Source organism: Quercus robur, chromosome 3, assembly GCF_932294415.1.
Source record: "Quercus robur chromosome 3, dhQueRobu3.1, whole genome shotgun sequence".
In the NCBI taxonomy this organism is placed as follows: domain Eukaryota; kingdom Viridiplantae; phylum Streptophyta; class Magnoliopsida; order Fagales; family Fagaceae; genus Quercus; species Quercus robur.
The window spans coordinates 54,374,806-54,388,835 of NC_065536.1; the positions used below are offsets into that span (position 1 = coordinate 54,374,806).

Below are 14,030 nucleotides of genomic sequence, written 5' to 3' on the forward strand. Positions count from 1 at the left end.
AAACGATTTTTGTTTTTCTTTCAAAGAAAGAAATATCACAACCAGAATGTGATGCAAACCAGTTGAAGAACACCTTTTTTCTAAGGGGTTGAAGATGACCCTCAACTGCTAGATTAACACACATTTAGAATTTCATTAATGGGACTTTTCGACCTATAACAATATTGCTAGCATCATTCGTGCATGGTAAACCATCTTTTCTAAATTTCAAGTGATAGTATACAATGTTTCATGGTCATCATGCAGGGACCATTTGACATAACTGCCCAAGAAAGAAAAAAAAAAAAAAAAAAAAAACCGAGAATATTATACTAAAAATTTCACTATATAATATTTGCAAGGACTTATATATGTTTAGATTGTACTTGCAATGTAAACTTACATGGGAAACGTACAAAAAGTGGTAAATGATGTATATATTTGAAAAAAGTGTTTAAAATTTACCATTTTTTATGTGTCTACAATGTAAGTTTACATTGCAAGTACAATGTAAAATAAGAATTTTTCTATTTACAAATTGATGAGGTAACAAATGTGATTGATTGATGACACATTAATTTGTAAAAGCTATGCAATAAAAATTTAGTATAGTCAGCATCACTGGTTTGTTATTGTAACAAAACACAAGGGTCTTCTTGAAAAAGAAAAAAAAGGGAACAAGGGCAATCTTATTTTCATGCCATATATATATAACTATTGTGCGGAGGTTGTAAGTTGGAATTGTTAAAGCCATCTTTGATAGCGATATACACATATCCTGTTCCTTCTTTTTAGAATCCCTTTACTTTTTCGTATTCTGTTTTTATTTTTTTCTTCTTTAATGTATAATGCAAAATAATTTGGTTTAACCTTTTGGAAATATTTTAATTTTCTCTAATATTCCCTTTTGGGAATTAATAATGAAGTATAGGGTACGATGTTGCGTACATAAAATAGTGTTTGACTAAAATATTAATCCCTGGGTTGCACTGTGAAAAAAAAATGGTGTGGCAATGATGAGAGGTGGGTACAAGTGGGCGCAGGATAAGCACGTGGGAGTTGCCTTTTGAATTGCACGCTGCCATGGCCATGCCTAAGTGCCTGAAACCATAGTCTTCTTGAACTCAAAATTAAAAAACACACACAAAACACAAAAAAATAAAATGTTACATGGTTATGTTACATCCTTCTGGTTGAATTTTCCAATGAATGATTGGCAGGTTCTGTTTCTGGAGAGCATCAAAAGCCACAATTTTCAGGTTGTTTATAGTTTATAGCCATTCTTTATTGGGTTCACTCTTTCTAATTAGAGTAATGTTTGTAGAGCTACTATGTGTATATATGTATAAGTATAAACTGAGCAACTTTTTTTGATTGACTTGGATGGGAATGTGGTACTAGTATGTGGGAATTTGATGGGATTGTAGTGTAGTGTCCTTGGGTTTTTTTCCTTTTCTTTTTGTTTGCATGTCCAAATCACATGGGGTATGGGAATTTGACTGAAAGGACATAGACTTTGGAGTTTTTGATCTTCTGGGTTTCTGTCTCTTAAAAAATTTTCTATATATAAAACTCTAATAGTTTACACCCACAACAAAAGCTCTTGGTATTCCTTTATTCTTGGATATCCTCTTTCCTCCATTAGAATTTTATCTTTTTTTCTCTCTTTTTTTAATTCCCTATGTATGTTGATGAATTGTGTAGTTTATGGGGTTGAGGTTGGCTGGGTAAATTCTAGTAGGATTAATAAGCTGGGAAAATTTAATACAGGAAATGGGTGGAGTTGAATGTGTTCTTGCCATGGGAACTTTGGCTTGCTTTTGGAAGAGGAAGTTCTTGTAATCAAGGTGCACTTTAAAAGAAGCTTTTTTTTATTATCAAGAAGGTGTGTTGGTCTAATTTAAATTATGTTAAGAAGCATCTGATGAACACATAACCATAGAAGAAAACAGAAAGGATCAGTCATGAAGTTTATGAAACTTGGATCTCGGCCAGATACTTTCTATACTACTGAGGCAGTAAGGTAAGATTATCTATCATTGAACATGTTGTTACCTGTAACTAAGATTATGTTCTTAAAGTAATACTCTTTGTTTCTTTTTCCTAATTCAGGTCAGTCTCCTCTGAAGTGTCTAGTGATCTCATAATTCAAGTGAAGGGAAGTAGATACTTGCTTCACAAGGTAAATTTTAGAAACTTTTTTTCAGAATTTCATATTTAGTTTAGTTTAATATGTTTTGATGCTATTCAAGTCAGTGGTGATCTTTGGATTTTCTTTAAATTGATTCATCTATGTTCATGGCACACAGTTTCCTCTCCTGTCCAAGTGTTTGCGCCTGCAGAGGCTAAGCTCTGAATCTCCTGAATCCTCACAACACCAAATGGTCCAACTTGCTGATTTCCCTGGTGGAGTAGAAGCATTTGAACTATGTGCAAAGTTCTGTTATGGCATCACAATCACTGTAAGTGCCTACAACATTGTTGCTGCTCGTTGTGCTGCTGAGTACTTGCAGATGACAGAGGATGTTGAAAAGGGGAACCTAATATACAAACTTGAAGTTTTCTTCAATTCCTGCATTCTTCATGGATGGAAGGATTCCATTGTGACATTACAAAGCACCAAAGCCTATCCTATGTGGTCAGAAGACCTTGCAATAACAAGCAGATGCATTGAAGCAATTGCTTCAAAGGTCTTAAGTCACCCGTCAAAGGTGAGTTTGTCACATAGTTATTCCCGGCGAGGGAGAGACGATATGTCATGCAATGGTGCAGAGAGCATGAGACATAAACCTGAAAGCAAGGGATGGTGGGGAGAAGATATTGCAGAATTGGGCATAGACCTTTATTGGAGAACCATGATAGCAATTAAATCTGGTGGAAAGACGCCCTCTCATCTTCTTGGAGATGCATTGAAAATCTATGCATCTAGATGGTTACCCAACATATCAAGGGATGGGTTTGTCAGTAAGCAAGCAGGATCAGACTCGGATTCGGAGACAACTTGTGAGCTAACCTCAAAGCATAGGCTGCTCTTGGAATCAATAATAAGCTTACTTCCAGTGGAGAAAGGTGCTGTTTCTTCTAGTTTCCTACTTAAACTATTGAAGGCAGCCAATATCCTTAATGCTTCTTCTTCTTCAAAGATGGAATTGGCCAGAAGAGTTGGACTTCAGTTAGAGGAAGCAAGAGTCAGTGATTTGTTAATACCCTCTCTATCACATTCAAATGATACACTATATGATGTAGACATGGTCATGATCATATTAGAACAGTTCCTGTTACAAGGGCAGAGTCCCCCAACTAGTCCTCCAAGATCCAAGTTGGGGTTTGAAAGGAGAAGGTCCAGGTCAGCAGAAAATATTGATTTTGAATTTCAGGAGAGTAGGAGGTCATCTTCAGCATCTCATAGCTCAAAATTGAAGGTGGCAAAGATTGTTGATGGGTATCTTCAAGAGATTGCCCGGGACATGAATTTGCCTTTGTCAAAGTTTATTGCAATAGCTGAAGCAATACCAGATTTTGCAAGGCTGGATCATGATGATCTCTACAGAGCTATTGACATTTATCTCAAGGTAAATTATCAGAATGGCTATTTTAGTTCTCAGAATTTTCCAATAATTCACGAGATAGGACAATAAATATTTTTGGACACATATCACTGTCACATTGCAGGATGTGGATCACCATTTCCAGTAGATAACCAACTCTCTTGACCTCAAAATCTTGTCACCTTCACAATTTATTAGCAGTTAAGATTAGGCTGACCCACCTGAAATTTTTCATATATTGATCTTTTATTTGTGTAGTACATCCAAAACTTCTTCGGTGTTTAATGTTTGATGTGATTCAGATGTCACTTGCAGACCTTTAAACAGTTTCCTAACAACTTGTTAGAAAATTGAGTTTGGTAACTGTACATCTTCCATATTTTCCAAGATAGGTGAAATGGTTGATTTTCACTATTTGCAATCATCCAATTAATATTATTGTCCTACTTCTACAGGGAAATCTTCTCAACAACCTTATGTCTAGACCTAATAGTTATACCTCTTTCAGTTTTATTTTATTTTAGTTTAGACTTCTAGAACGTTTTATTGCATAATATAATTCAGACATGCCATTTGTTGACCTTTACATAGTTAAACTAGGTAGAAAATGAGCAGAGTTTGACAAGTGTGTGTTCCTTATTTTCTAGGATGGTTGAAATACTAGACCTTATATATCTTTGTCATTTTATTCTCAATTAAACTAATGGAAACCAAAGGTCAAAGAGGGGGAAATTAAAATAAAAAAATTAATGCTGTTGTTATTACACATAAATTTCAAATCATTGAAGCTCTTATGCCTGAAAAATCCAGGCTCATCCAGACCTCAACAAGAGTGAAAGGAAAAGGTTGTGTCGAATCCTAGACTGCAAAAAGCTATCTATGGAGGCCTGCATGCATGCTGCACAAAATGAGCTACTCCCATTAAGGGTGGTTGTGCAAGTTCTTTTCTTTGAGCAAGCAAGGGCTGCCATGGCTGGTGGCAAAGTGACTGAGCTGCCTAGCAACCTCAAGGCACTCTTAGCCACACAAGGTATTGACCCATCAAGGCCTCCAGCACCATTAAGTACCACTACTACCATTCCAGCTGAGGATCAGTGGAGTGTGTCTGGCCTTAAATCACCAAAGTCAAGGATGTCTACTTTAAGAATGAAGCTGGCTGAGGATGATGACTTGGATGACAATGATATGCACCCAGATGGAATTAATAGAAATTCTAGGCTCAAGGCTCTTTGTGCACTTCCTACTAGGCCTAAAAGGATGTTCAGTAAGTTATGGTCTATCAACAGAAGTGCCAGTGAAAAGAATTGAATGAATTTTGTTTATTTTGAGGTTGGAGATGGTAATTTAAAAGGGAAAAAAATACTCTGCTTTTTCTTTGTTCTTGCAAAATGCCTTGTAACTTGTAGGAAAAGAACTTGAGAATCTTAATGCGCATTATTGATGTAATCTATTGTAATAAGAAACAACATTTTCAGGACTTGAGAGAAATATCTCTTTGGTGAATCTCATTTTGTGGAAACTTGAATAGGACTCTTAGGTCTAAATGACTAATTGTGGGACCAATGGCGTTGTGTTTGTCTATAAATCTGGAACACCCGTCTTTGTCTATTTGGTTCAGTCAGCTCATTGGATCCTCACCTTTCTCTGTTGATTTATATATATTCTTGGTGACTTGGTATTTCATGTGACTGACAAAAGTGAGGTGCTGTAAAATTGGAATTTCCTTGTCTTATGTCTTCGATTTGGACTAATCAGCTAGATCAAATTCCATTCAAGTATGCACAAATAGTACTGTGATTAGAACAATTCACCTCCGAACATTTTGCAGCAAAATAAGGAGAAGAAAAATAAAATAACTTTTCAAAAAAACAAAAAGACATAAACAAGAAACAAAGTTTGCTTGAGTTGATGGGGTTAAGTGATAGCCCTATCTACCTAAAAAAAAATTACTTAGAGTTGACAATACCTCATATATGCAGTTTTCACTGTTGCTCTTTGATAAGAAATGTGTCCACTATATGTATATATCAAATTGGTTTGAGACACACAACATCCACTCCAATAAAATCTGAAAAACAAAGATGATTACGTTGAAGATCTGTAAAATATGAGTCATATGGCAAACAAATCTGAAATGACAAAACTAGAGAATATTGTGCTGCAATTATTACAGTCTTAAAAAAAGAAAAATTAGCCTTTCATTTTCTTCCATCTTTCTTTCAAAGTTAGTAATAAATTGACTTGACAATTGGCATTTAGTGATGGGGTCACTGTCATTCTTTCTGATACCAGGTTGTAAAAATTCTAAGTAAGTATTATTAATAAAAATAATATTAAGTAATGGCAATGTGGATTTGTACCAACTCTTATGATTGAGATCAATCCTGCTAGCTGAAACAGACAACTTGGCGATTGGCATAGACTAGGCCTAGTCTTTCATCATATATATAGGTTATTGACATCAGTGGATCATAGTTTCCATGGAGGTCAATGTCATTAGTTGTCTTCATAGTGGCGATCATGGTCATCCTAGTTTTCTGTTTTTCTTGACAAAATTACAACTTTTTGATACTGCTGCGTGGATCTTACTCTTGCCGTTCTGCTTGGGTAGTGCTACATTGTCATTTGGTTTGCATGCTAGGAAATTTTCTTCACGAAATTTAGTCAATCACTTTAATCATTCCCAACTGTTGTCTTCATAATTTTCTACTCCTATTAAGATGATTCGCATTGATGCGCTCAAAAAAATCTTCTCTAGGCATTAACTAGCATAAGAATTAGGACACTTTGGAAGAAAATGTCAGCCATTTCTATTGCAGTTTATGTTGAATACGTTGCTGATGATTTGTGTTAGTATATATGTTAGTCTAGCCCACTGCGCTTGGGCCCAATGTATCATACCTATAGTACACTCATATTACTTGTATTTCACACATATTATGCCTATATAAGTCTCTTTATTATACTATGTTATATACATAAAATATATGTCAATATACTGATTATTTTCGGTCTTTCTTTTTGTCTTTACATTCTTAACATGGTATCAAAATCATTGTTAGCAGTCTATTCTCTTTTGGTGTTTTCCTCTAAGCATCGGCCACTGTCACTGTCACTGTCATCGTCCGAGCCTCCAATTAACAACAATGGCCACCACTGCGAGACTATGGCCTTTATAGTTGCTGCTGCCATACTGCTCCGATCACTTCACCGTTTCTACCAAACAGTTGATGAATCCCCAATCTACTCAACCGTACAAAAATCGAGTCAAACCAACATTGGAAACACCCTCACATGCGACATGCGCCACATGCTAGACTTGCTGACATCATCCTGTTGTCTTTATATTCTTAACAATTTGATTGATTTTTGGTATAAGCAGGATTCAAATCTAAGTTTTTATAAAATAACTTTACCAACTAAGTTAACTGGAATCTACCATTAATAATGGAACTTGATCAATCATTTAATCTTTCAATCTGTCCAAATGTTGAACCAGAAGAAGTTAGAATTTTTTAATGTAGAAAGGCAGTTTTATAGAAATGATATCCATATTCCACAGCCACGTGCATATTTAATCAAATCATTCACTTGTCCAAAACAAAGTATAGCTTGGATGATCAAGCAACTAGGTATGCTATAGATGGTTGTTGCCATATAATTTCTAGTCAGATAAGCACTAAAGCCTATGAATATTCTGTAATATAATATTAACTCTCGTAAACAATTACTTCTGGCCTTCTATAAATATTAAATCATTAGTACATAGTTTACCCCGTTTTCTCTTCTCATTCTGTGGGTTCTAGTTCCAAGACAACTAATCAGTGCGCTTTTTAACATTTGTCTTCAATTGTTAGGCACTGCCTTTTGGAAATAGAGTTATGGAGTCCGTTTGTGCCATTGCAGGGAAATTACTATCTTAAAAGAAACTTCCTCCTTAAATTGCCTTGTAATTGCCTATCCGTGTTGACAATTTCACTTTTTCTCATCAATAAGTCACATTAAGATAGTAGTGGTTAGGTTCTAGGTTGTTGGCTAAATTTTTATGTGAAAATAAGGTGTTGTAAGAGTTTTGTGAAAACATAGTGCAGTAAAAGAGTAGTGATTTAGTCAAATTTGAGTTGTATCAATAGAATTGTTTAGGTTGAGTTTCGGTAAAAAATTGTTCAAAGATGATGAGGTTTTTATTTATTCGAAAATTATGAGTTCATAATCTTTATTTTCTCAATATTTTTTGCATCATAAGGATTTTTTGAGCTAAACTTGTTTTGTTAGAAAGTAGACATTCAGTTTTTCAAAATAGCTATAAATTTGACCTAATATAGATTTGAAATAAGTGAGATATGACTATTTGAATCTGGCACAATTGTGCTATCATCAAGAGCCGCTCACTCGACATTTACTACATTTTCCCAAGAAAAATAGTGTCAAATAGTAAACAAACATTAAAATCCAAGCAACTTAGTTGAATGATCCTCAATATAAAACCATCCATTTATACAAATTGAGAGAAAAGAGGTTGTTGTATCAAAATTTTGCTGAGAGCAAGCATTCTTGTGTCTGAACAATTCTAAACTCCTCTCTCTAAAGTGGTTCTCCCTGTGAGATAATTTTTTAGAGTTGCTCTCTGAGAAGGTCTCCTTGAGCCTAAACCATTGATTCCTTGAAACCGCAGATTTTCTTCTTTAACAATGGATTGTTGTTGATTTTTGAAGTTTTGGGTTGCGAGCAAGGTTTGTTCGTGGAGAAGTTTGCAAATAAGGATTCTAAAGATTTTGGAATCACTGAGGTGGGAAGGCATGCGAGGTGTTTACAAATGTTATAATAGAAAGTGTAGATTCTGTTAGGGTCATATTTTCTATGTAATTGACTAATCCTTTGACAAAACACACTTTACTTGTAATTGGGTAGATCTAAGTTGGGTTTAATGTACCAAGAAATATGTTATTCAAACATACCAAGTGGTATCATTTAATGTACCAAGAAATATGTTATTCAAACATATCAAGTGGTATCATTAAAGACATGAAGTTTGATCTAAGAAACAAATGAAGAAAAGCTGTTTCATTAAAACTCAACACAAGCTCGACACTAGCTGTTATATATCAAGGATTAATGGAGAAGCTCGACGCAACCTCAATTTGTCGAGATCTACAAATTCAAAATTCTCAGATCTAAATTTGGGCCCATGATGACTTGAATGATTAGGGTTTCTCTCTCTACAACCTTAGCCATATATAAGGCTTATTTTAAAAGTCATCAAGTACGGAAACAGAGACCTAGAACTCAGATACTCTATGTGAAGCAAGAAACAGTAGGCTAACTGGTTAGTTACGAACATTTTGCAATATGTTAGTTATGATGTTAACTGGTTATTCACTCTAGCTCAATAGTAGATAGGATCAATTCAAGATCAATGACATTGTTTAAAATTAGCACTACGGTTATGGGCATTATGTTTTGAAATGAATGAACAAAATGCCTCACTATGTCAAATGGAGTAGGGAATTAGGAATTAAAGTCAGTTGTCTTATGTGTAGCCACACCTATTTATGTGTAGCCACACCTATTTATGTGTGCACATTTGGAAAAATAACGGCAGTGGATTCATTTTAATTTATTACTATAATTTTTAAATGAGATCTACTGACTTTGAATATACCTTTTCGTTAGCCAATACTGATGTTTAATATTTTTTGTAGCATTAGTAGTTTCAATATATCCGGAAATAAGACTTGATGCTGTTAATGAAAGTGTTTTTAAATTCATGATTATTTCTACTTCATACCATTTTCTCTTTGGATTAAATAAAATTCTACCTAAACCAAAAGAGAAATGATACCATTTCCAACATCTATTTACAAATAATCAAAGAACCCTACAGAAAGAAAAAAGAAACGATTTCAACGTGTTCGAAGTTCAGTACAACTACGTACCTGATCGGCAACAGGCGTCTCCCACAACGCCATGGATTGATGACCCAGCTACTGCGTCAACTGTGTACCAACCACAGGTCCAGGATCCACATTTCATAGTTGTTGCATATCTGACACGCATGCAATCATGTTAATAAACCATTAACCGCAGGCAGACATTAAAAATACAACCAGGACTCGCAATTATAAACATTCATAACTTCCAATGTAGCCAGGACTTGCAAAAAACATAGAACTTGTTTCAAAGTGAATATAGTTAACCTTATTACATATTAACCATGAAAGTATCATGATTAGTGTTGGCAGTAGTCTATCAGCAACTAGGGTAAGACATTGTTACGAAATTTAATATTTCTTAAACTCCTACAATTAAGACCATATTGTAATGATGCAATTTAATAACTGTGAAGATAACTAATTTTGGCAAGTACTTCCTAATCTTCAACGTTTATGAAGTGAAAAACTTTGCAGCCAATAACAATTAATCAAGTTACTAGAGTTAGTCACGTACTGGAATCCGTGCAAAGAAGTTAGTCACAGATTGAAGATTTGTGCAAAACAAAGTCTGCTACAAGATTTTGTTCAATTGGGTATTAAAACAAAGGTTCAATTGTAGGTTGATATTTTGGGATAGGCCAGGGTAGTAATAAGATTCCTCATACTTGTAACTGCTTGATTAGTGATTAGTGAATTCTTGGGAGTGGTGACCTTAAATTCGCCAAGTGAGGTTTTTTTCTTGCTAGTGATTTTCTCCATTTGTCAACAAATCATCGAATCATTTATTTTCTGCTACATATTAGTTATTTGGTGACTTGTTGTTGCCTCCATGATTTGCATATAATTTGACCTAATTAATCAACTTGGATAATTGAATTAATTAATCAAGGTCAATCTATTTTAACCTAACATATTCAAAGTCTTGTAAGTAGTTTGTTGTAATTATTTCTTTTAGTGAATTTTTTGCAAGATTGGATCCCAAAGTGGTTTTTCCATTGAAGAGGTTTTTCAATGGTTTCCACTTTATTACCAAATTTCTGTGTCCTTTTTACTACTTCACATCTTTATTGCTCTTGATTTGGTGAATTATAATTGTGGTTAATATAACTATTTGTGCTAATCTATTTGGATCAATTAGAACTTGTTTAGTTAATCTGCTACATAAGTGTTTGGGGTCTAAAGATGGCAAAAACTGCTTCCCTAAAGGGAATGTGCCTTTCCTAATTTGTTAAATTTGAGGAGAAATTATTAAGTCTACTGTGAAGATTGCTGAAGTGGTTTTTCTGGTCTTTCTAACTAATAAAACGCTGTCATTTATGCAAATATGACATTGTCTAGTAGGGTTTTTTTATTATTTTTTATTTATTTATTTCTTATGTTGATTAAGAATCTGATTCACATATTTGAATAAATATCACTATTTCATTGGTTGGAAGGACCACTTTAACAGCTCTCCTTGTGTAGCTAATAATTTCTCAAATTTGAGGGATCAAAACAAATAGCATTAAATGGTGATTGAATTTTTTTATTGGGATGAGAATATGTGTCGGGTAAAGGTTGTCTATTCAACAAACATGGTGTTTCTCCATGAGTGATCACCCACCACACAAGCAGTACTTGTGAGATGGATATTGTGGGCCCTAGTTTGGCCGTTTTTGCTGTCTCTTACTCACGGATTTCATAGGCTGAATTGGTGGCTTTTTGGGCTTGACTTTATGGGTCCAAATTGGACCAAATTCATAAGCTGCTTTTCATGAGCTATTTCCATGGTATGTGGGCTTGAATTATCTGACAGGTGAAGTTTTGTAGGCCTAGGGGATTTGTTTTGGATATGCTGTGAAAAGAGATAAAAGAACTCTCCAGAGAAAAAACCATTACGATTATATCCTACCCCAACTAAGGCAATCCACTATAAAAGAATTAGTTTTACAATTTAGAACAAAACCTTAGTACTTATACCCTATAGTTTCCATAGGTAAATCACTAATTTGACCTTCAACCATTTCAGAACTTTGAATTTCTGTTTATATGGATCTCTTCTCGAACGGCATGTTGACATAACTTACTCAAACTCAATCCTATCGTAATTTTAATGATACAACTCAATTTTAACATGTTTTAACTCTAGTTTTTGCCAACTAATATATGAATCCTAACAATAATGTAAACAACATGAATCTTAACAACCCACAGAAAATTCATATGTATGCCTTATGGGTTGCTTTATATTTATTTTTTAAGTTATTTTTTCCCCTTACAACAATTAAGAGAGGAGATGAGAACTTGAACTCATATTTCTTAATTGGAAGAATTAGACATCATTGAGTTACAAATCTCTTGCCATCTATCCCTTTTGTAAAATATGCACTTAAAATTATTGTTCTTCATTTTATTTCCAAAAAAATAAAGGATAAAAAGGTAAAAAAGAAAAAGAATCCACTTTTTATTACGGACACAAATTAATCATTTGTTTTACTTTTTGTGATTTATTTTATACTCCAATCAAAACTTTTCATATATTCACTTGACTTATAAAATAATCAAAGTTTAAAATGAAAAGAAAAAAAAAAATCATCCACATGGCATACCATTATTGGTCATCGCTACTTCAGAAGGTAGAAGAGACACTGCGTTTAGAATGTTCAAGCAACGAAATTGGTGGATTAACAATTATAAAAGCAATAAGCAAGTAGATACAACTCAAGCTGTAGAAGCAATAACGAAGTACTATAGCGATGACAATAACATGCACTTATTTCTGCGAATCACTGAGCTTTTACTGTGTTTTCATTACTAGCAGAATCAGCCGTGGTCGTATTTGCCTTTGATGTTGAATCCCTTAGGGAACTATTGGAGTCCATGCTTCTTGTTCGCTGAAGACCTGGGGTGCGATGAAGCCTGCACCTGAATGAACCTGCATGCGTGGTTGGAGAGCATAGACAATTGCTCTTTGCACCACTCGGCTGTCTTGCAAGCCCAGACATGGCTGATACAAATTCAGCATCTGATGGAATCTCCACCTTCATCTCCTTTTTAGCTATCTCTTCACTTTCCATTGTGGTCTCCTTATTAATTTCTTCTGCAATATAAACGAGATATATATATACTTGGTAGTTGAAGATATATAAAACTTCAATGTCAGTAAAACTAACTAGTGAAAGCAAGACAAATATATAGAATAGATTTTGGTACCTCTCTCTCTGCAAGAAGGCTCTAGAATGGCCTGTGTTCCACAAAGAACTTGCCCATGGTGTCTACATGCTTTTAAATGTGGATAAGACAGAGAAAGAGATGGAATTGGCTATGGCTAAAAATTCAAAAAGGTGATGTGCGAGAACTGTGACTTAACACTTGTGTAAGCAATATTTTTATCTTTATGTCCTTCTCTTGCTTCACGGATGTGATAATAGACTCCATTAACCAGCTCCCACATAAAGTCATCACTTTATTGTAATGCTTCAACCACTCTAAGATCCCATCATCAATAAGACCCCCCCCAATTAGCTTTCCTTCTTGTTATCCATTTCTCTTTTTTGTGCTCTATGCATTGAATTATGAGAGATGATATCCTTGAAAAATCTTTCCTGGAGGTCCCCACCATTACCATGGGAGACAATCTCATGCTTCCCAAATAGTTTATTATCTTTGGGTCACGTATATCACGTAATATTTAGGATATGACACCTTTAGCTATCCCAACGGGAGTACCATTATTTCGATAAGATTTCTCATATACTATAAGTTGGGCGGTTGGCTTTGCCTCTTTTATGATCTGTTTGGCTGAAATTTTATAGTGATTAACATCTTTAGGGGCCTAGGATAATATGCAATTATGCATACTCTTCGTAATTCGAGCGGCCCACTTCAATTTATTATTGTCCATTAGGTCTATTCTACCTAATTTAGTCCCTTTTGGTTCATTTAGTCTTCACTACAATTTATTTCGGTTCACTACGGTCCATTTTAGTTATTTTGTCCCACTTCAATTATGTTTTGGATAAGAGATTTGTGTAAAAGATGAGCTGCTTCATTACTAATTATATATATATTATATTCTCAGCATAATGATAGTAAGTTCTTAATAAAATTACATTTTTTTTTATATTATTAAAGTCTTTCTTTTTTAACAATATAAATGATCAATTTACTTATATTTGCGTACGTACTTCATATTTGAGTTATTCAAGACGTATAGAAAATAAACTATTTGCAAGGAGAATTGGAAACAAATTCCAACTACATTTTACATTATTTACAAAATATCTCAACTTATATAATAATGAGTGTGCATTTGGCTCCAGCTTAAAAAACTAGCTTATTTTTACTACTATGCATGGACTCCACTACACTTTTTGATATTATTTATAGCTCCCATTATACTATTTCAGTTAACTTTTATATTTATCTATAGTGTTTTAAGCAAAAAGTTTTCAGTTTCAGTAAAATAAGCAGATCTCAAACAAACCCTAAATGTAAAATGCATTATGTTTCTTTGAAAAAATAAAAAATAAAAAACTTAGGCGAGCTTTTAAGACATTCTTTGATGCTTGTTGTTCGGGTTGGACTCCAG

At 34.2% G+C, this 14,030-nt stretch overlaps 2 protein-coding genes across 3 annotated transcripts; one reads left to right on the forward strand and one right to left on the reverse strand.

Annotated features, from left to right (window-relative positions):
- Positions 1-1,029: 1,029 nt before the first annotated feature.
- LOC126718396 (BTB/POZ domain-containing protein At1g67900) lies at positions 1,030-5,030 on the forward strand. Of its 2 annotated transcripts, XM_050420550.1 has the most exons (5): positions 1,030-1,238; positions 1,750-2,002; positions 2,092-2,161; positions 2,289-3,551; positions 4,338-5,030. In XM_050420550.1, the coding sequence occupies exons 2-5, from the start codon at positions 1,944-1,946 to the stop codon at positions 4,833-4,835; spliced, it is 1,890 nt and encodes a 629-aa protein (XP_050276507.1). In that variant the 5' UTR covers positions 1,030-1,238; positions 1,750-1,943; the 3' UTR covers positions 4,836-5,030. The 2 variants fall into 2 exon arrangements, with proteins under 2 accessions (XP_050276507.1, XP_050276506.1); XM_050420549.1 differs by lacking the exon at positions 1,030-1,238 and having other exon boundaries at positions 1,279-2,002.
- Positions 5,031-12,101: 7,071 nt separating this feature from the next.
- Positions 12,102-12,893, reverse strand: LOC126718397 (uncharacterized). Its single transcript, XM_050420551.1, has 2 exons — positions 12,653-12,893; positions 12,102-12,539 (listed from the first exon to the last, which is right to left on the reverse strand). The coding sequence occupies exon 2, from the start codon at positions 12,514-12,516 to the stop codon at positions 12,226-12,228; it is 291 nt and encodes a 96-aa protein (XP_050276508.1). The 5' UTR covers positions 12,517-12,539; positions 12,653-12,893; the 3' UTR covers positions 12,102-12,225.
- Positions 12,894-14,030: the final 1,137 nt, after the last annotated feature.